The sequence below is a fragment of the Pyxicephalus adspersus genome, chromosome 5, assembly GCF_032062135.1.
Source record: "Pyxicephalus adspersus chromosome 5, UCB_Pads_2.0, whole genome shotgun sequence".
Classification (NCBI taxonomy): Eukaryota; Metazoa; Chordata; class Amphibia; order Anura; family Pyxicephalidae; genus Pyxicephalus; species Pyxicephalus adspersus.
The window spans coordinates 26,707,663-26,731,964 of NC_092862.1; the positions used below are offsets into that span (position 1 = coordinate 26,707,663).

At 36.1% G+C, this 24,302-nt stretch overlaps 1 protein-coding gene across 1 annotated transcript in view; it reads left to right on the forward strand.

Annotated features, from left to right (window-relative positions):
- The first annotated feature begins 3,754 nt into the window (after positions 1-3,754).
- The window catches only part of CNGB3 (cyclic nucleotide gated channel subunit beta 3), a 75,259-nt gene continuing 54,711 nt past the window's right edge, over positions 3,755-24,302 (forward strand). The window contains exons 1-3 of the mRNA XM_072413245.1: positions 3,755-3,835; positions 13,719-13,845; positions 23,741-23,863. Coding sequence (XP_072269346.1) covers positions 13,736-13,845; positions 23,741-23,863 — 233 coding nt within the window. The 5' untranslated portion in view covers positions 3,755-3,835; positions 13,719-13,735. The remainder of the gene's footprint in view (positions 3,836-13,718; positions 13,846-23,740; positions 23,864-24,302) is intronic.

Sequence of the window (24,302 nt, forward strand, 5' to 3'; positions counted from 1 at the left end):
TATGCAAACTAATTTCCTATAAGTTAGCAAATGTTTTCAATTCTGGAGCAGATCCACCCAAGTTCTCCCATGATAATTTATCTTCACCGGTCATGAGGAGCCTTTCTAAATCAGGTCCAGTGTGTCTATTCTCCAACTAATCCTTAATGACTCCACTTTACTTCAATAGCCCGGTCCTACAGACCTGTGTTGATAATGTGGGGAGAAAGGTAGAACTATTCTACACAACTTGGTTAAAAAAATCTTCCAGAGGCATTTGTGAACAACTTGTAAATTGCTGAAGGAGAGGCGAGATTTTAATGATACAAGGAAATCGGGGTGAAGTGAGCACTGGTATTGCTACTAATTTATACACAGAAACAAGTTGGAAATATACTGGGATAGTGGATAAAGAACCAAGGCTATTCTATAATTAATGGAAGGTGATTTATTAGAAAATTGGAGCTGGATCCTATGTTTTTTTGTGACCTTTTGGCTGGACTAGTACTTTGGGTTTTTTTGTTGTATGGAAAAATGAAAAGAAATTAGGATAATAAAACAGTGGATTGATCCTTCATTCCTTCTGGACCCTTTGTTTTCACTAGTACTCTGTGTATGTCTTGCTGTATTGGAAAAGGGGAAGGCAACTAAGACAAAATCTCCTGAGGAAGCGGACTAAAGCTCAGCGAAACGTGTTGAGAGTGTGTCATCAGTCCCAAAAATACCTTAGACTTGTATAGACTTATATAGACTTGTATACCCTGATGATGGAAATGTTTTTAAGACTTTAGGAATCAATATAATACATGATTTGTTTTATATAATATGTTTTATTAACATTTGAAGAAAGCAAATATATCTTATGTGATCCATAACTGCCTTTAAAGTCCTATATGTATTACACTCTTTGCAAATTGGAACCAAGGAAGGAATGCTAAGCAGTTGCTAATTGAATAACCAGTTTAGAAATCAAAAACATTGAATTGCATTTTAAAATAAAAATGATTACACTACATAGACTAAATTTATATTATTGTTTACTTTTTTTGTTTTCCAAAATCTACAAAAAAGTCTCTGGATTTTCTTTTGTAAATTGCTCTAAGCAGTTGTTTTCTCCACCTGTGCTAAAAGTTGTCCTCATCAGTCTGAAATTCTTATGTATGATCAGTTTTGAAATTCCTATTTTACACCCCTGAACTTGTATACTTTATCATAAAGAAAAGTGATGCACTTTTTTTTTTAATAATAAAGCAATGCAGCCTGTAATGACAAAAGCTCCCTGTATGTATTCTGGACAGGTCCTGTCCTGGTTTAGACCATAGGCTATTGTTTTCAATGCCTTTGCTTTGGTCTGTAGGCTATTGGAGCAGATGTTTCGGTTCTCTGTCTGTTCTCATCTATGTTCATATTGTTTGTTTTGTTTGTTTCTTGGCTCCTTTTTTAAAAGATATTGTCTATCGTAGTCGCCTCCAGTTAGGACAAATATCATTGGAAATTTGTGACCTCTGTTTCACATGTCCTGGATTGCATTTTATCTATTTCTTGTTTTTTCCTTTCATTCTATTCCTATTTCCAGTTATGTATTTATTGCTAGTGGCTGTTTATTTTTATGATCAATATGAATAAATTTATAAATATATACATAAATACAATATATATATATATATATATATATATATATATATATATATATATACCCCTTAACGGTTATTGAAAAGGAAACCATAAGAAAGAAAATAGAGTAGTAGAGCTTTAAAATGTATTCATTTATTTTCCTATTTTCCTTAATTTAAATGACTTTTTATTCTTTACTTTAGTAAATATCCTTTTGTGTTCATATTCACATATGATGATAATAATTGCCAAAAATGTAAAAAACACTTTTTTTTTTCATCTGGACATAACTGGATAATATATTTAATACACACATAATTTATTGTGTGAAGATTCTCAATCCCATTAGCTAATGTGCCCTATGGGGTCTCAGGAAGATTGCCTTCTCTTCACTAGAGACCCCCTTACAGGTTTGCAAGCTGTACAAATGCTCAATAAGGGCTTGTTCTTACATATGTATTACTGCAATGTTACTGTTGCATGTTCCCATGCACTTCATTAGCACAGGCCATTAATTTGAAAGGGCTGTTTAATGCTTTGCAGTCTAAAAACTGGACCTGCATGGCCATGTGATTCAGCACGGTGTAGTGAGAAGGGTGCTGTAGCCAACAGCCATTTTTTCAATAGTGATGGGAGGAGGGATGAGCAGGAGGAGTCTTACTTCTATACTCCAATCAAAAGAGCTTGACTTTGGCGATGCTGGAACACTGGGACACGAGGGAGGACCTCCAGGAAATGACCATGTATGGGACCCAGAAATTTCTGATGGAGGTCTTAGGCGAAGGGTAAATTATTGGGGGAAAATAGGCTGGTTACCTAGCAAAGCATATGTTTACCTAATAAAGTGTATGTTAATGATTAGGACAGAGCTGTGTTCCCTTGAATGCCCAATCATGTGCCAGCAAAAACCCTGTTTTTTGAATCCCACTTTTATATGTTTCAGTTGAGAAAAAAAAACTGCATAAGCTTATTCCCCAATATTCACATTTTTAGTTAAACATACACTTTAAAAATAGAACATTTACTTTGCTAGGACAACAGATTCTATCCCTTTGCTAAATGAACCCCACTGTAACCCTAGTAGTTTCTGCACACAGGTACTCAGGAAGCAGGCTTTGTGAAACCATGTGTAACACTACTACATTCACACTTGTGAAAGTGGACCTCATCACCTTTTGGTTCATGGAGGCATGTTACAGAGGTTAGAACATGAGTCACTAGACTTGGACTCATGTCTGGCTTAAGTGGCCTAATGGACAACTTGCAACTCAACTTGGGGGTTTTCCCCAGCGACTTGCAACTTGACTTGCAACTTGCTTACTCTGCTGACAGCTGAAGGGGTAAGGGAGGAAGGCAGGGAGTCTTTTGTAACACTGCCTTCCTCCCCCCCTTCCCCTTCAGCTATCACAGGAGACAACTTGGAATGCAAGAAAGGTAACTTCTGTAACACCGACTTCCTCCCTGCCTTTCTTGCAAGTTTTCTCCTCTGACAGCTGAAGGGGAAGGGGGGAGGAAGGCAGTGTTACAAAAGCCTCCCTGCCTTCCTTCCTTTCCCCCTTCAGTTGTCAGCAGAGAAAGCTGTGGACTTAGAATGTGATCCTTTGCTCATGAACAGGATCATAGCTCTGTTTCTATATGGGCATAAATTAAGCGACTTGACTTGAGTCGACTTGGAAGAATTTTTGGTGACCTGAGACTTGACTTGAGACTTGGTGCCAATGACTTCGGATTTGACTTGGACTTGAAGGGTGACGACTTAATCCAACCTCTGGCATGTTACAATAAAAACTAAGCAGGCACATTCATCTCAAGTTAACATGCCAAAGTGTGAATAGATCCTTAGTGTGTTAAATTTAAAAAAAGGCAAAAAGCAATCAACTATTTTTTAGCTTTCTTACTGCATCTGTACTTTTTTATTTTTACAGTCTATAGGCAAACTGTGTTAAATAACTTTTATAAAGCAAGGTAAATCAATTGATATTATGTTAATATTTTAATGACCAAGCCTTCTGTACAAAACATCGACAGGCTTCCTTTATCTAGTCAGAGCTGTATTAGAGAATTAAATTAGACTAGCTCCTAAGAGCACTACTTAAATGGCTGATTAGCTTGCCAGGTCAGAGATAAGAATGAAGTCAAACAGTCGACATAAGTAGATGAAGTGGGCTGTCACTTAGGAGCACATCTCAGGGACAAGCTAGTAAGCCGCGAGCTTCTTCCCAGAGATAAGCCTTCAGAAACGGTATTGTATGGATTCATTTATGGCTATAACATTTTATTTGCATACATAGTTGCAGAGGGAGTACATCCTTTGGGATACACATTGCTTGTAGTCAATCAAAGTTTGTGAAAACTTCCACAAATTAGAACCCTTTTATCACTGCCAGTGCTGTCTCTGCATGTCAGACATTGTATTTTAAATTGCTTTTATGTGTCAGTGTCTGTGTTTGGCATTATCTTTCATTGTTAATTGAAACCTTAAACTAGACTTTCTCAACCTTTTTACACCGAGCAACCCTTGAAATAATTTTCAGGTGGGTTAGTTGGGGGAAAAAACCCTTAAATAGTTGGCCAGTGGCAAGAATTACTTTACAATGGTGGTTAGAATACAAATTTTATAGATACCTAAAAACATAATTAGAGGCTTTCAGCTGGCTGTGACTAGTGATGACGGCCCAAGAACTATGAAGACATCAACAATGGCAGGTCAGCCCGCCAAAGTATCAGTCATAGTTTGAGGAACCTCCAGCAACCTCTGAAGAAATCCTAGTTGGGAATGGCTGTGTTAGATAGTAGTTGGCAGCCATTTTTGTCTGCTAATTGAGGTATAAACTCTTCTGAGAGAGATATGGTGGCTGTTATTGCTGGCTTTCCCATTTTACTAGTGATAGTAACTAGGCCATCATCATTCTAGATCATGTCTTCAGTGATATTGAATATTTACTTGGATTACTTCCATGCCGCACTGGTTATGCAATCAGAATTTAGCAGTAATCCCATTGAATATTGTTGATCTATTGCTGTGTATTTTTTCCCATCTTTCCTTAGCAGTGGCTTTCATAGCATGGAGCACCTTCTGTTTTTTTGCCAGTAGGAGTGTGGTCCTTGCTTGCCATATCTACACAGATGTGTCTATTCTTAAGATAAATATCAGGAAGCAATTCTATTGAGTCCTCAATGGTATACCAAATGATCACTGGTCTTTGTGACAGCATTTCACAGGACAATAAGTTAGGGAAAGTTTTCATGGAAGATACAGACAACAAAAAAACATTATTTTTTAGGGTAAGGTAAGACTAGAAAACTTGTAAACTTTATTCTGCTGCTCTATCTGGAGATCTTGTATCTCTTGATGTTACACAGTAAATGAAAAATGTAATTGCTTGTTCATTGCTATATTCCTGCGCACAAAAAGGCAAACTTTCACAAATCATGAAAATCATTGCTGTTTATTGACCGGAGCCAGATCTTAGCAGTGGAACCGCTATAATCTTCATAGTAATGAAGTAAAGCAGGGGGTAGTGTTATTGATCAAAGTTCCACAAGGGAGGATAAACTTGTTAGCAGTTGGTTTTTGATTGGTCCCTATCAATGTCAGTTGAAAATATAGGGGATGGATTCTGGCTTAGTTCTTCTTTCATATTAGAGTATCCTCAATGTGTGAAATAAAATTGGCAAACAAGACGGATAAGGTTTTAATCATATAAAGCCATGAGGGTGACAACATTGGACTATAGATGTGTAATAATATTTGTTTGCATAGTTTTGTAACCTCCATGGAAAGCTGCATGACATTAAAAAAACAGGGACACAATAAGTAGGTAGGGCTAAAGTCACCTTATATGTAGAATTGTCTGAACATAATGGAAAAATCCCTAGGTGTTATTTTTTTATAGGCTTTTATTTTAAATATTGAGAATAGCTATTTAAATTAGATTGCCATGTTAAAGCTTGTGTGAACTTATTCATTGAGTTTGCATATAAAGTTTGTGTTTTGTGTTAATTTGAAACAGCTTTACGGCTGATTTACCGTTAGCCAAAATAGTAACATTTGTTCTCCCCTATAGAGATTATAAAAACAATTAAAAACAAACATGTACACAACCTCAACACTATAGAAAAATGAATGTTATTAGGTTTAAATTAGAAAGGGCTACAAATAAGGCTTTCTTTCTATGTCAGTTATTACATGGATGTAGACAGCCCCAGTTTCTTCTCCTGCCCCACTTTAGGACACAACGCTACATTGCGGTATGTGGAGGGTGCTGTACCTGTCCCCTCCCCATATCACAGAAGACTTTTTTTGGAAGTGGAGCCTCTGGTAGATTGCAGAGAATTTTTGAATAAAGATAAAAACTGGCATATTATTGTGGCTGCTTACTAAATCTTGTAGCTATAGGTTTTTTAGGCCAGTTTGCAATAAGAGAGGTTCTGGACCTTTAATTTGTCAAAATCAAATTGCAATTCCATAGTCATTAATATGTAAAGGTAAATCTGCTATCACTGTATTATTAAGACATCCATATGTTGCTTGTTCTACTGGGAGCAAGCTACTTGGAATGCAATTTTCACAGTCTTTTGACTCTTGACAGACCTGGATTAACAGGGATTAGTGAGGCTGAAACAGAGGACAACTGCCAACATTTAGTGACAGGCCGAGATGCTTATATTATGTTTAAATTACACTTTTTAAAGGCCTGTTCTGTTTTTCCCCCAAACAGAAGTCATAAGGTATTTAATAAATTACTCCATTTTATAAATCTCTTATAAAGAATAAATATCCAAGGTAATCAATGATTGTAAAAATGTGATTATTCCTTCATATCACATTTACATTAGAATACATTTATATGTCTAGAATATTTTTATAGGAATTCAATAAAATGTTAATCTTAGCTGCAGTTCACTATTTACTGAAATAAGCCAACAATAATTTAAATTGGAGTACATCAAACAGGACTTAAACTTCTGCATTTGTGATTTAAAAACGCAGGCAGATTGGTCAGTTGCCAAAATTGAGTAAACTGCGATAGCTCATTGTGAAATTTGCCAATCCCAGTCACTGAAATTTACAAAGAATGAGTAGTTGTTTATGCATAGTAAATCCAATGCAAGTTTGTTTTTTAATTCATAGTTTGCGTTACAGATTTAGAAATTCCTTTCTTGATGCTACCTGAACTTCAGCGTGAGAATAAAAGATTGACAGTTGCTCTGAGTAACACACAGGGCCTGATTTATTTAGTATTTATATTATCCATACGCGGCTCTCCATGTTTAAAATGGCAAAACAGTATACATTTTCTAAAAGAGACCCTGTGGAATAAACAGATAGCATTTTTTTTAATTATATTTCACAAATTTATAGATGACCAAAACTAAGAAATGTATTTTTGTAAAGTTTTCCACCAAAACATTTTTCTCAATTATTTTTGTCATTTTGTGATTTTACCCTGACTTTAAAACTGAATTGCAAATTCCCCTAACATGCTATTGTGACCAAAATTGCTCTCCCACGGTCTTGTGGTAACAAGTAAAAATGTAAAATAAAATAAACCTGTATTTTTATTTTATAAATCAAGGTTAAAGCAATAAGACATAGTCAGAAGAAACACTTTAAAGCCACTTGCCAAGTTTTGCAAAGCCCCTGTTAGGAAAATGTACTTTTATAGAAAAACTACATGCATTTTTAAATGTTTCCCTCAGGACATGCTCTCATTATAGAGACATTGAAGGTATATTTTCATAGAATCAATATACCTGTAGGTTTTTAGTCACCAAGCTTTGAAAATAACAAAATGGTACCAAGTAATTGGGATCATGGCTGAGAAGGAACTCCAATCAGTTAGATCAGTTGAAGGATGACTTCTGACTAGTTGGTATTGGCTTTTATATCTTCACTGCTCCTTGTTCTTTGTTATTAGATAATCCTGTTAATGTTTTAGCTCAAGTTTATCGAGCTTTAGAGTCAAGAGAGTTTTTTTGTGTATTCTGTATTATATGCGATTACAATCAATTGAGCAAGGTCACATGGGATGACTGCTGTGTTTGAATATTTCATAACTTCTGAGTTGTTGTTGATATAAGGAAATTGTTTTGTGTTATTATCCTTGTTGAAAACATAAACTGCAATCAATAATATCTTAGGAGAGATAATCTCTTTAGTGTTCCTATCAGAACTTGTAACAGAACATGCCAAGACTAACAGGGACATAATATGTAGCTTATCTAGGGGATATTCTAAATGGAATAAATGGCTTAAAGTTGGCGTTAAAATGGGTAAAGGAGAACTCCAAGTGAAACAGTAATCATAACCATATATTATCGCCTTTTGTTCATATAGAATATTTTTAATTGTGAATTCCTGAAAAATAAAACTGGATTAAGGCCCACTGCTGCCCTAAACCCAACAAAGGTGCCCCTTAGTCCATCCATTACATAACTGATAAGACATTGAAACAAAATGTGGTGATGGTTTACATTTAAATTCACATTTATATTCAATATAAACACGAAATAGCAGTAAGAATTAATCATAATATTACTCAAACCCTGTGCAGTGGAAAAAAAAGACATACATTGATAAGTAAATACGAAAAAATACACAAATATAATAAAAAGCTATTTTCAAAAACAGTTTTTCAGAATATTAAGATAAATCAGATTTGCTGGTATCTTTAACTAAATGTCAAATGTAAGAGTCAAAAATGGCAGATAATAACAATTACAAAAACATATTGAGAAATATAAAGAATATTTACAATAATTTTTGGTTATCTGAAATATTTCCAAAAATCTTTTTGTTTTTCATCTCTGCCATTTCTCATTGCAAGCAAATAAAAATAGAAGGCTATGTATGGTTATATGTGCTCCCTCAGTTATCCTTTTTTTACAGTCTGCTGTGTAGACACCAAAAATACATGTAATATCTATCTATCTATCTATCTATCCATCCATCCATCTACCGATTTACCATTAGACATAGTAGGCACATACCTTTAAATGGCAAAGGCAAAGAGGCAGCTTTTCTCTGTATCATAATTTGTCCAGCCATCTCATATAAAGTAATTTATATCCTGGAATATTGAATGTTGGTATACTTGCCAGATACAAAGGGAAAAAGTAATTAAAGAAACTGGGAAGCAGGGACAGATGGGAAAGCATGATAGCAGGGGCTATATAGAAAACCTCACAATGGGTGCATTGTAATTCAGGAACAAGTTGATGTAGGTACAGAGTTGATTCAGATACACAGGGCCTGATTTATGCTTTTAAATCTCTCCATGGCTGCAGAGAATACACTTTCATCAATGGAAGCGGGGGGATCTAGCAAACCTGGAATTGATTTCTTCACAGTAATTTGCTAGCAAATTTTTTGAATAATGGATCAGATCCATTCCAGGTTTCCTGCATCACCCAGCTTCACTGATGAAAGTATATGATCTCCAGCCCTGGAGAGCTTTAATAAATCAGGGTCAGTGACCTGGACAGGATTCGGACCTGGGAACTAGTGGTTCAAAGACCAGAGTGCTAGCCACTAAGGGGGGGGTAAAGTAATAGGGGCTGAACTAGGTATTCCAATATTTTGTTATTAATATTATTATATAGTATTATTTACTAATTTACTTCACTACAATATAGTTTTTTCATAGGACACAATAATTATGGTAACTACAAATACCACTGATACATTATTTTTCATTTACCACTACAAATGTTACCTTTTCAAAGATGAAAGTTATTTAGGAAAGAAAGTGGTTTAGTACCTGAATAACAGTCTATGTTACTTTATGCTGAAGTTCACATAAATGGGCAGAAGGATTTTTAGTTTAATGTTTAATGCACTTGCCACAAATGCCAATTAATTGTAACTACAGAATGTCAAAGTATGCATAAATTAATTTCCTAGTCTGACTTAACCTTTTTACCAATTTATTGTATAAAGGGAAACACGACCAATACAGAGAATAACAGCATGGAATCCAGAAAAGATCTTTCTAAAAAACAAATTTCTAACACTGAAAGGAAAGATAGGTTTTTGATTAACCATTAGCTTATATATACAGTGTAAATTTAATGTGTTTCTTTATTAGGATTAGCAATTAGTGACACTTTGTTTTTATAACATTTTCTTACTTTTATAATTGTTTGTTTAAATTAGAGTTTGAGATAATGAACTCTGTAAGCAATTTAAAGTCAACCTAGTAAACTTGTTAAAAAGAGACTAAAAAAGTACAAACATATATTACACAATCTTAGAATTGTTCATTTGAAATATGTATTTGCAGTATTTGATATTTGACTTATAAAGTGAACCAACCCTAATTAGTAAATCAATTCCATTATGTATTTCTTTACATGTTCATCTTTAATTATTTTGTTAGTCGAGGGTTTCTCAACCTTTTTACCATGGGGGAACCCTTGAAATAACTTTCAGATCTTCAGGGAACCCCAGTTATAATTAGTAAATGTGTGTTTCAAAGTAGACACATAGGGCCTGATTTATTAAAGTTCTCCAAGATGGTTCCCATGACAATATGGGACATCATAAAATATTAAAGAAATATTATAAAATATTAAACGGCTTGCTTTTTTGAAATGTAAAGATCACAGTGTCATTATGACTACTTACCGAGTTACAAATGCATTTTTGAATGGGAAATCAGGCTGCCGGGGATAAAACATGACAACAATTTTAAAAAGTGCTGTTAAAACTGGAATGTGTTTAAAGTGATGCAGATTTTATCATGAACTGCAAATGGAATCAAGTAAACATTGCCATTGTGTAGCTGCAAGAACAAACACATAATGTCAAATAATAATAATAATAATGTTTATCATGAACTGCAAATGGAATCAAGTAAACATTGCCATTGTGTAGCTGCAAGAACAAACACATAATGTCAAATATTCCCATTAGAAAGATTGTGTCAGGGAGGAGCTGAGCTCTTCTTTGTTACTATTGCATGTGGTTTCCTGCGGAACCTATTAGGTCTGACTTACAAATATGGGTCAGAGGATAAAAAGGTCTGTTAACTATACATCAATCAAGTTTTAATGGTCTATCCTTTCCTGGAAAATAAATGTACGGTCTGAATGTGCTCTTCGGGAACTTACCTGACAGATTTGTTTGTAATCTTGCAGTACACTTTTTCTACTGAACTATATTAGGTACATGAACCATTTCAGTTTTTGCCCAGACTGAGTTTATAGTCTAAAGACCCTAACACAACTACAGGTAGTCCCTGGGTTAAGGACTACAGATGCCTCCTAGATACGAATGGGGCGGGGCTTTCCTGCTCTCTTGTGTGCAGAACAGAGGCTTGAAGGGCTTAGAGGGCGGTTTGCATGACTTGCAGAATCTTTTACTAAACACAGCTGAGGTTGTGGGTGATATTAAGGACTGAGCTCTTTCTGTAGCATCTTGTAACTTAATGACCAAGACAGACTATGCAGCTGTTTCTTATTGCATATTAAAGCACAGCCTGCTCCAGAAGTTAATGAATGTCTGTTTTTTTTTTGCTTTGTTTGTGATTAACAGTTAGGATTGTATACAGTAACTGACACCACGCTGCCTAATAATATGTTGGGAAAAAAGATCTGTGCTAATTCTATTTATTAAAATAATGTACCTGTTCCAACTTACATACAAATTCAACTTAGGAACAAACCTACTGTCCCCATCTCGTATGTAACCCAGGGACTACATGTATAGCATACATGTGTTCACACAATAAGACTATTTTGGATTTGTACAAAACACATGAAGAACATACACCCTCAGTATAGACAGTGGAATTGATTGTAATTGAAATAGTTATTAAGGGTGCACAAATCTGTAAGCAATTGCAATTGTCTTAAGAGCTTTACCAGTGTTTCACTACCATGATTCCTCCAGAGGTTTACTTGAGCCATGAGCAGTTTGTGCCAGTTTAGGAGACACCAATGATCTTTTTTTTTGGCTATCTGTAAGGGTGACATTCTTCCTACTGGCAACTATGCTAATATACTTTGAGCTGTGGATATAGTAGTTATAGTAGGGGCGTCCTAGAGAACTAAATGTTATTTTAAGTGTTCCCCTATGTTAAAATTTCACCACAGCCACCTTTTTGAAGACCAAATATATGTAGCAGATGCTTATTAGATTGTATTCTGATTGCAAACACAAGCAATGTGTAATATTAATGAGGGATGAAGTCCAAGTTTGCCATTTGATAAAATTTTGGTTAGGTTTAGGTGCTTGTTGTTAAAGGGTAACGCAGATGTTTGCTCAGCTTAATTTTTTAAAAACCCATAATGCCCTGCCTGACATTTCAACTGTGATCAACAGGGATACAATGGCTAATTGTACTTTTCTATGTGTAATTTCTTCCACTCCGAAATATTTATTGGCAGCCATTCAGTGGCAAACCTAGCCAACTCTGGACTCCTGTGCAGAATTGTCTTTGGGCCCCCCTGCCAAACTGACATGATGCCTCTCTGGGGGCCCCTGTTGGCTAAGAGAATCTGGGGCCCTCATTCAGCAGCACATTTTGCACTTTCCTAAGTCTGCCCCTGCAGCCATTAAGGAGTCAGTGAGTTGGAGCAGTTTAGGGAGAGCCGAGTGTAAGTACGGATAATTAGTACCTCTACTGTGCTTTACAGTGTTGTTTCTGTGTGATTTGCTTTGTGCTTCATATACTTGCTATTGCCTTCAAATTTAAAAGACCCAGAGGTCCTTTTCAGGACTACTCTTTTTTCTATTGCAGAGGCAACATTACAAATGTTACCAGTAAATTGTAGGTTTTAGTAACTTCCCTTAACCCAAAATAGGCAACTCCGCAGACCAAGGCAATAGCGTGACCCAAGCACCCGTGGTGCTACCTTCCAGTCTTGGTCAGAGCGATCTAACTACGCCACCTCCATAGTTTACAGTCAAAAAACTATATATAGGTGGTTTATAAATGATAAAAAGTGACCAACCTTGTCATCAGGAGTACTTGTGTTTTGACTCTGGCCACTTTTTACCAAGCACGTGGCTAAAGTCTACATTTCAAGTATGAAGAGACAATGATAGATGGTGGTTTACTGAATTTGGGGTTGTGCTTTTATACTTTTTTGTGCACCAAGTTTTGATTTTTTGCTAAACTAGTAAGACAGTGCAATGTGATCCTGCAAAGAAAAAGCTCACAAACTATACTATGGCAATGTTCTTCCACTAGAACGTTTTAGGTTTAATGAATCAGACTGGTTGCTGTAGGTGTATGTAAACCGAGCAAAGCTAAAAAAAAATCGCAGCCAAGTATTTGCTGCCTGTGTAAGCTGGTACTGAGCTGTGTTCATGAAAATATTGATTTATAACACCATAGACAGCTTGTTTGCCATAAACACTAGTTTGCCTGGTAGCCCTAAAAATTGAAAGAATTCATTGACAAAATGTCCCTCTCATATATTTCAATGTGGTTTTCTGCAAATTATTATTGTTATTGAGCTAAACTAACTTAAAAAAACTGCTACTGCAGATATTATTATAGTGCCAATCTGGGCTATAAATGTATAGATTGCTCCTGATAGATATAAAAATATATGAGATAACAGAATATATAAATAAAAGTGATATAAAATTATTTCTATATACAATAAAGCATACAGGGTGCACTAAATATAAAAAAACAAACAATGCAGTTGTCAGGAATATGTAATGTACAGCACAATATATAAATTACAGCAGTCTGAAGAATGTATCATACAGCACAGTTCCCAGTGTAAAGTTTAAACAGACACGCAATAATTGTTGATGGAAACTATCTCTAGCAGTCATTTCCAGCAACAGTGGCATAAATTGTTCTATGGAGTGAGGAAGTGTCAAGCTGTGCCCTTAATTGATAAAAAAAAGTATGTTTTAGCTTTCAGTTGTGTAGTAATCAGGCATGTGATCCCGCATGTGTGAAATACAGCACAGTGTACAGCCATCTGGAGTATATAACATACAACACAGTGTAATGATGTCTTGTCCAAGCATCAAAAGAATATGTCCTATGTGTATATTTTATAATATGTGTATATTTTGTAAGGGAAGTATCTCAGAGAATATAAACTTCACCTTACATTGTTACAATGATCTTCTTTCTTTCTTCTAGATATTACAGGAGCTCACTCATCTACAATGCAGAGCAAAACAACACAAAATCATCCAGTTATTGTTTCCTCCAGTACAAAGAAGAATGGCTCAGCAAGAAATGAAAATCCTATTTCTGAGGAAAATAATCCAAATAGGTAAGTAAACATGGATATTTGCAGTCATTGTTTTTTTTTTAATTCTCTACGCTATGGCTAAGTGTTCTGAACATGTTTCCACAAGTAATGCATTCATGGCTGTTATGGTTCTGACTGCCTGTGTAACTGAAAAAGCACTAAGTTTAACCAATTCATTGTACAGTTGTTTTGTACATAACATATTTTGTATTTATTGTGGTCCAAACTAACAAAATAAAATAAAAAGTTGTCAGGTAAATAGGAAAAGAAGCATGCTTTGTAATACATTTGTGATCCAGTAGGTGGAGCTTTTCTAGGCTTTCAGTTTGCTGCTTTGATGAAAAAAAGCAGATTGTGTACAACTTAGTGACTCCTCATTCTTTACTAGACAGGATAGTCTGAAGTTTAAATTACATAAATGTGCCTCAAAGCTGATTCTTCGTTGGTATCCATTTAGCTAACGAAAAGGGGTCGGTTGAGTTTTTTTTTAAGCACATGGAGTTTTATTTGGTAATGTTTTCACCCAAGAGACACACATTTTTCTAATTGAATCCTTTGAAACAAAAATGTGAAAATTTGGTAAAAGATTGGGAAAAGGTTAGAATCTTGAATCAAAAATTGTCTTACCTTTGTCTTTTATCACTGAGAGAAAATCAATACATCTTAGACTGAGACTACTTTGGATTTATTGTTGTATTCCTGATCTTAGTTTGTGTTACATTCTATTTATTCTTTAGAGATTTTTATATTAATTGACCATTTTTTCTGTATAATACCTTCTCTTCTTTAAAATCTATCTATTTTATATTGTCCTTTTTGGGTGTTAAAACTTCAATTCTTTGTTTAGTCTAATAGCCATTTAGAACAATACATTAACAATCCCTATTTCCTTTCACAGCAATGCATCATCAAGCTTTTAATACCTGCTATACTATTTACCAATCTGAACCTGGAGCAAATAATACCCAAGGCTCTGATCTGAAGCTTGAAAAAAATACAGTTTGCAAGCATATGAAGATATTAAGCTTCCCACTGCTCACTAAAATCCTGTAGGCATGGATTTTATAGCATGTTGCAGGAATACGTTACTCGGTTTCAGAATACTTTGAAAAAATCTTACAGGCAGTTACAAAGCTTTATTACACACATAGTTTATACAATTAGGATTAATAATGAACTATATGAATCGTCTTTACTAGAACTATGCTAAACAACACATTGAAGGTACATAGGAAGGTGTTGCACTATTCTTCTAGGCAATGGAGCAGAATAAGTGCTATTCATATGTGTATGTCTGTAGAGCAGTGTTTCTTTTGAACATTGGGGAACCCTTGAAATACATTTCAGGTCTTAATGGAACCCCTGCCATAATTATTATATCCACAGCTCACAGTACATTAGTGTGGTGGTTGGTAGGAAGACATTGCATTGCTAGCCAATGGAAAGTATGCCACCCTTACAGATAGCCAAAAAGAAAAATTGGTGTCACTGCTGTAGACTGATAAGGCCTAGTTCTCTAAATGTTTTATTTCTTGTTCCCTATAAGGTTAAGGCCAAAATGCTGTTCTGAAAAGTTCCTAATGGAGATTGTGTAAATCTGGTTTGATAGCAAGACAATCTTACATCTAAATTTTATCAAACAGTTAATTCAATTAGGAGACACCAGAGATCACTTACCTCTATAATTACCCACATATTTACCCCCTTTTAGTTACCTTCTAAAAAATCCCCATGTCCAAAGTGGTTGTGTAGACCAAGGACCACAAGGGTATGTGAGAGGTGGGGTGGTTTCAAAAAAGAAATCAGAGAGTTATCTGTGAAGGTTCTAATTCTTTCAGGTGTTTAGACCTCATTTATTAAATCTCTCCTGGATGATCCAGCAAACCTCGAATGGTTTTCTTAAAATCATTTGCTATGAGCTGCTGAATGTTTTTAATCCTTGACCAGATTCATTCTGGAGGAATTGATTAATAAATACTGGCCTCCCTATCAAGTCATTTACACCCAGAAAAAACATGTACCCACTGAATACTGAAAGGTTTATCATTCATAGAATTTCTTTTTGGGTTCATGACTTATTAGGCAGTAGGCTAGGATTATGTACTCACTATATATGTCCTCTCTAAATCTCCTGCATCTACCAAAATGAATTGTTGATGTCTGACACAGTGCTTTATCTGACACATCTTTATTATATTGACCTTTGGATCATTCCATGCAGAAATCCATCAAACTCATAAAGGTTTCTTAAGGGTTCACAAACCATTTTCCTGTATTGAAAAATCCTCTACAAGAAGCACAGATAAGATGTAGGAGTAGAGTATATAACAATGTCCCCAGTCAAATATAAAGCAGTTACACAAAAGCAAGGTAGAATTAGGACAAAAAGATAGCATAAAAGTATGGAAATTACTAATAATTTCTCATTGACACATTTGGGGGTTACCTATGGGCAGTAGGTAGTAATTGCAACCAAAAAAGAACTTAAAATTAAATTTCATTTAAAGATTTGAACAAGGCCATTATGTTACCAAATGTATTCAGAAAAAAAAAATTGCTAAAGGGAGGATAATTAGCTTATGCCTGTGCAAAATACAGGATTTCATTTCAATAATTCATCCTGGTCTTATAAAATGATACCATGTAGCTTAACTATAGTATTCGTAATCATATTTCTGAACTCTCAAATAAGCTAGAAATAGACTTGAATCTATCACACTGAGCAATGATTTTTTTGGCCAATTAGAGGGCAAAGTGTTTTTTTTACCTTTTATCAAAATCTTTTCTGAAAAATATATCCAGGAGAAAAAATATACACCTTTCACTGTTAAAAATACATAATTTTATTTTAATACCAAGAAATAATTGGGGTGATTGGGTTGTAGCATTTCACGGTCTACACTGGGGACAGGGACAGGAATTGAAAATCTTGCTAGGTAACATAAAAAAATGTTACATGGCTTATGACATTTTACAAGCTTTTAAGGTCACAGCACTACCTCTCACACCGTGTATCAGCACATAGGCATTGCTGGACAGACTGCATTTGCATGCAGGACACCCCAGAAAATGAAGCTGAGACTAAGCTAGAGGCAACTAGAGGTAAGAGGGCAAATAGATAAAGGGAGGGGGGGGGGGACTACACAAAGTGGGAAAAAAATATCTGCTGTAGGCTATAATACTTGTTTTTTGGAAGTTATAGTGTGCTGAGAAATAGGACTTATTGTTTTCAGCATAGGGAAGGACTATCTACAAGTGTGCAAAAAGAAAGACAAGACGGGGATGTAACCATTTTTTATCATTTGAGATATAGGAGAGTTGAAGTGGAACTAAATGTCCCTTCTGAAATAAAAATCCTGCCTGCTTGCAATTTTGGAATGCAGACATATGGATCAGCTATCAAATTCTTTCCAGTTTGTTTTGCCCTCCATATATCATAGAGTAAATTTCCATGCACATAATACTTTCTACTGCCCATATCAGGAACACAATATGAAGTAAGAGGAAATCAAGTTAGCCCAAGGACAGGATTACCCATTCATAGTTTTCCCCATACCCCTTGGCTTGAGAACCACTATAAAATTTTGTATTTGTGTCATTTTCTTTTTGGGTGATAATGGTCACCAGAACAAATTGAGGGGATCACTGAATACTCAGTATGGGTGACAGATATAATTTAGACATTAGGGTTAAAAGGTTATTGTTAGGAGATGCGTTACTGCTGAAGAAACTTTTCAGATTTAACCAAAGAAGGCAAAAAGGCTATAGAGTCGGTTAGCCAGTAATTTTGCATAAATCTTAATATCTGTATTCAATAGAAGAAATTGGGCAGAAGTTCGGAGGGGAAATCGGATCCTTCCCAGGTTTAGGAATAGTAACAATGGTAGCCTGTAACATTTCAGAAGGAAATGTACTAGATGTAGCTGCTTCATAAAAAAACAGGTAACAGATAAGGGGCTAATACATCCTGAAACGCCTTATAATATTGGCCAGGTAGACCATCCGCCCCTGGTGTTTTGTTAGACGTAGCAACCTAATGACCTTTTTATACCCTTGGGAATATTAGATGAGGAGTAAAATATTTCTTGGCTACTGGCACCTAAAAACGCCAGTTCTCAACACTAATGATTAAAGTAATATTAAAAAAAGCGATATAAAAAGTAAAGTATTAAAAGTAATAAAACATCTGTTTTACTGGACTGTATATATAAACTTCAAACTGTGTATTATCTGTAAAGAGACTGTAGTTTCCCCTTAAATATTTGATTTTGCATCGTAGTTGTTCTATGCTCTCAGCACCTGCTAGTTTGGTTGATCATTTTGTCATTGCAAACTTAAAACAATCTAGGGGCGAAAGAGCAGGGTAATGGGCAGAGCAAAAAATAGGTATAATGACAGTGTGAAAATGAAGTAGACTGACACGTGTAAAATGACTCCTTCTATAACATACTGAAAATTGAGTTAGGTATCTCATTTGTAGCATAGTAATGGACAAGTAGACACAGGGAAGGTAATTGATGCTGTGCATTAATATGTTTGTCACAAAGAGTTTAGCTATGTGCTTAGTCACTTAACCACATAATCATATTTCTCAGCTTTTAGATATGGCCTCATGCTGGAAATTAAATTAGCTCTGTGTATTAGGTAAATCAGATAGTGGCACTTCATAGTCTCAATAGGAGGAAACTGTTTAACGGAACCAAGCAGATTAATTTAACTTGGCATTACCCCGTTATTTGGCCATGAGGGGGCACTTAAAAAAAGGTGTCAAGCTAACAAACCAGAAAAAGTAATATGGAGAAAATATGTCAGATATCACCCAAACTTAGTTTTGCTCATATAAAGGACAGAATGTGATTGGATGGTATGTGTAAACTAACCTTGCAGAATTATGTGTGCTCCTTTTCTTAGCCTGACCAAACATATCTGGATCTCACTGGTTTAAGACAGCAGTCTCCAACCTGTGGTCCTCAAGAAAGTTTTGGTGGTCCCCGGCTCTGGCCGGTACATCCCCCAGCAGGGTTAGGAAAAGGACCCCACTTAGCGGGACGCACTGGCCAGAGCCGCGCACCATGTCTTCCGTATGCATCGCAGGCTCAAGGAGGTGGGCGGGTTCTGGCATCATGACGTCACTATAGGGGAGGTTTCTTACCCTTTGAGTGACACACGGCTCCCCGTGCGTGTGCGATCCGGAACCCGTAAATTTAGTGGTCCGTGACGTCCAAAAGGTTGGGGACGCTGGCTTAAGAAATCTACAGCTTTCTATAGAACCTTCACCATGAATACTGTGGCAGTGAAGGCTCCAGTGCAGCTTTTTGCCACCTGCTTTCAAATGTGCAAGCCCTGGTAGTACAAGCAGCTAAACAAGTTGCGACCTTAGTTGGGACCTTTATTCCCACCATAGGTTTGAATCTAGACTTCAATACAGTCCAAGATCTTCTTACCTCCTCTTCATCTCCACACCACCATCTTCTTTGCTGGCAGATCTTCTTTCTCCTCTTCTGCAGTCTATGCCCCCAAAGCGGGAGTAAATTTACACAATGGGGAACATTTTTACCCCCAACAATTAGTCAATAGGAGTTCTTAGCACTATTACTGAAAAATAGCAAATTGAGTTTAGTTGTACATTAGTTTTAAAGTAATGGCTTCAAGCAAGTCCACATATTTGCAGATGTCTATACCTGTCATTTTCAGTAAGACCTTCTCATATGTTGATCAGCATGTATGGCCACTCTTACATAGATCTACTAAGCTTTAAATCCTCCTAACTTTGTTTATTAGATAACAGACCATGTTTTTAACTTAAGGTTGTGATTTGGCAACACAAATATTGCTTGTAAACTCAAATTATCTAAGCTATATTTCCCATTAGTTCGGAGGTCACCATCATTTGTCAGCATAGTAAATGGAAAAACTTAACTATCATCCAAGCTAGCAGGTCACATATTCATAGTGACTGAAACCTGATATTTTTTTTTTTCATAATGTTTTTGCTGAGGACAGCCATGTATTTCAATGACAAGATTTTCATATGTTGTAAAAGTTTACCTAGTCTAGTTCAAAGCTGTACTTGCTTTTGCAGTTTATTTCCTTAATATATTTACTTTTACCTGTAGACTGAAGCAGCACTGGTAATATTTCAGTATGCAAATATTTCATAAATGACCGCTGGATATACCATGTGAACTCCTTTTCTCTATCAAAATCAGGTCAAATAAATTCAGCTGGAGCTGGAAACACAAAGTAAGAGAAGAACTACTAAAGAGCTGATCATTAATGATGGCACTTTTTTTTTCAGTCAATGTTTCCGGGGAATTTGCAGTTTAATGTCTGTATCAGTGTCATACAGTATAAGCACAAGCACAGAAATCTTCCTAGAAGATCCCCTGCCATACAGCACCATTAAAGCACACATTAAACTCCTGCAAAAGCAGGTAACATAGCCAAATGAAGCACGGCTAACAACAGTTGGGCTGTATAGAGGTGCAATACACAAATACATTTTACAACATGGAAAATCTAAAATTATTGGCCAGTAGTTACATTTCCCATGATAAAAAGGGATAAAGCTTTCACAGCATACATGTTGCAACCATCCTCCAGACAATCTGAAGGTTTGCTTGAATCCTGGCAAATTTTAGACCTACAACTTCTTAATAAATAGAGTAGATCATATTTGACCCTTTTGAACCTAAGACATTTTTTGGTGGAAGCCAGTTCATCTACATTTATGTCCAGTGTAGCTCATAATGTTGGTTGAACAGCTGAGTGTTCGATTCAGCAGCTATTCGATCAAATAGCCCAACATTTTTCGGGTGATTGAACGCCAAATTCGAATACCATTAAATTCCATGGGGGGAGGAATTCAGGTTTTTTTCAGGACTGTGTAGAACTGAAAGAGCAATCAAAGGAGCAGAGCTGACAGCCCCACTCCCCTGATTGCTCTTGCAGCCCCAGCGTAACTGTAGTGTGTGTTCTTGGATAGAGATTCCCTATCCAAGAATACAGTGTTCTTGAATAGAGAATCTCTTTCCAAGAACACATACAAAACAGCAGTTCATCTGCAGTCACAGCTAAGTGGAAGCACTGGCGTGCCTCCTCCAATCAGCTGTGACCTCAAAGTTCTCACAGTCACCGGGCTGTACTTATAAGTACAGCCCGGTGACCATAAGAACTGAACTGCAGATGAACTCTCAATTGAGAAACTCCATTGAGAGTTCATCTGCAGTTCCACTGCGATTCCCAGGTGCTAGAGGATTGCTAACCTCTAGTGCCCCGGGATCACAGTGGACTCCCAGGGCTGCAAGAATGATTCTTCTTGAATCCTCCTGTTTTCGAACCCCCGGCACTGGAGGTTAATTAACCTTTAGTGCCCGGGGATCGCAGTGGAACTGCAGAGGACCTCTCAATGGAGAAACCCCAATGAGAGTTCATCTGCAGGCACAGCTGATTGGAAGCACTCCTATCAGCTGTGACCGAAAGTTTCCACACTCCCTGGGCTGTACTTATCAATGATAAGTACAGCCCAATGATCGTGGGAACTGAACTCAGATGAACTGTGTTTTTCTGTCAGGTCTGTCCGAATTCAAACTGCCATTTACGGGTTAAATATAGGGACAACTCGAATTGGAACAATACTAGTAGCTCATATACAAGCTGTGGTTGCGTTTTATTTAAGTAAAGAGGCAGGAAAGGTAATATATATACCGTGTTTCCCCGAAAATAAGACCTAAATAAGACCTAGTGTGGTTTTGGAAGCCCAAAAAAATATAAGACAGTGTCTTATTTTCGGGGAAACACGGGGTATATATATATATATATATATATATATATATATATAGTATTATATATATATATTATTTATATATAATATTAGTCATCTAAATTTTATACCATGTTTAAAGAAAAGAATAGGGTAATCTTTGTAGTGTGAGGATGCACTACTAAAAAAATAAAAAACATGTTTCCTGGAGAAAATTCATTTGGGCAGGGTTATTTGATTAAACTTATATTATTGAGTGTGAATCGTTCTGTAAGACCTATACACAATATATAAAATAACACACATTTTGTATTATGAGAAAGGAAAATTGGCATCTATTATATTTGCTGCAAACATGGTTTATTATTGTCACATTAGCAGCCTTTCACTTTCCCTGCTAAGCACATTTCCATATTAATGGTCAGGTTACCAGTGATTTCTGTTGCTGCACCTGACACTGTTCCTGATTGCAGTTTGATTAGGTAACATTAGCTGGAATACAGACCTGCATCAAGGCTCCACAGTCCTATTCCTTCTACACAATGAGATTTTTTATTTCCTACATTGGCAAGTTATAGGTCATGTATAAGAAATTATACAGCATATATAATTTGAATGGAGATTTAACAAATGCTGAAATTTATAGATTTGAGAATTGTATAACTCCTAACATCTGACTATTACAGTTTAATACCTGTTTTTAATACTTTCCTCATCCAGCATTACTAAATATCACATTATTGAAGCATTCTAGGCTAGGTGTAATGTTTAATGTACTATTATTACTAATATTTTATGACTATAGTGAGCAATAGGCGATCTCATAAGAAATTGGCACATGCCGAATTTGTTTGTGTGCTCATGCCGAAAAAATTGTGTTTTTCGGCATGTGCACACAAAGGGTGACAAGTAACTCTCAATAAGTAATTTCAAACTTAACGTGCAACTAAGGTCAAAATGTCGAAATAATAGATTTCAGTATGCAACAGCTCAGTGTTGTTATTTTAATGTAAATATATGGCCTAAAGCTTACCAACATGACGTTACTATCTGCTCTTGTTTCTTCTTAATCTATAGGGTGGTGTGGGTTTTCCAGAATTTCCCCTGCTATTTTACCATAAATAAAATGTAAATATCTTGAAAAAGAAAACTAATGAATCCACAACACCCAAGGACTATTAGGCTGCAATTTATCACTATTTTGTTTTTGGGTTTAGACATAACTTAAAGAGCCAACCTTATAAGCAAGTTAGTAGTAAGTAGCACCACCCTTGTTCTCAGGACTACAGGCAAGGAGGCTTATTTGTGAAGTACCACAATAGAAACTTAGGCTATCTTCAGATTGGCAGTGAAGTTACGGTGCTGCTACTATTTCCTCCCACCTCTGAACTTCTTCCTCCTGTAAGACGTTACATGTAGCTTCACATATGGCAGCATATTGAGAATGAAGTGAGTTGGGTGCTTTGGTACTGGCCAATGCCAACTTCTGTAAAATGTACAAACACTGGATCTTTAAGAACCAATGCAGCAGTACAGGAAGACTGCATGGAAACTGCAGTTCCTGAAGCAAATGTGAACTTTGAGGGAGATTGAAAGACCAAGCTTAGAGAGCTTTAATAAATCAGGCTCATTATGTGGACTTCTACTCTTTGATTCAGGTTCAACAAAGCAATGTTGTAAAGCAAACTAAACCATGATTTGGCCTCATAACTTGTGAAAGCTGGTGCTCAAACTAAAGCTGCTTGTATTTCAGCAGAACCTTTTTATAACAGCTTTCTTTCTTAGAACTTATTTGAAATCAGTGAAATCATCCTTCATAACATCCAATGATCCAGGTCCATACCAGCATAATGTGGTCCCTGCACACTCAATGGTTATGGAAACCATAAGTTCAGTTCAAGTTCACACCTTTTGTTGGCACCGTAGGCATATGTGACCTATACACTGGTATAGCACAAGTTAGTTGGTAGTTTTTGCAGTACACTTTGAATATATTCTGTCATGGGGGAATCAATAAAATTACATGTTCTGTGTAAAGTTATGGCCTGTTTCTGGAGAATGGACTCTAGGTCTACAAAGGTCTACAAAGATCTATACATTAAGTACAGTAAGTACAAACTTTTCCCTAAAACTCTTTTTATTTCTGTTTTTAAGGGTGGTGGTGGAATCCAGGGCCAACATTGGCGTTCTCTTTAGGGTTCCACTGGTCATTAACTGCATGAAGGGGATTCTACGTGCCCAGAAGAAACTCAAAATAGGTGGCTCCCATAAAAAGAGGTATATACATTTTTTAATATCTTGCTATTCATTGTGAGACTGAATATTTTTTCCTGAAAAGAACTTTGGATAGACCTCACTGTCAAATCACAAGCAGCAGTTTCTAAGATGACCCTATTACTAAAATCATAAGGTTATTTCTCTGCAAACCGGAATTAAATATTGCTATACTCGCCTGTCCGGACATCTTTTTTCTTACTTACTTCCTCCTTGCAATCTTTGGCTGTCTTGATTGGCAGGGTTGGGATGACATACCATTCACCCAGTCATGACCAGCACAGGAGAAGCCGGAATTACCAGGTAACAGTACTTTAAACATATCAGTCTCCGTTCATCCTTTTTGGCATAGGGGGATTAGTAGTTTACTACTGAAGGTTCTATTGTAGTTCAGCTCACATAACGTGACCAGGACACTACATTTTGTTAAAGATCTAAAGGT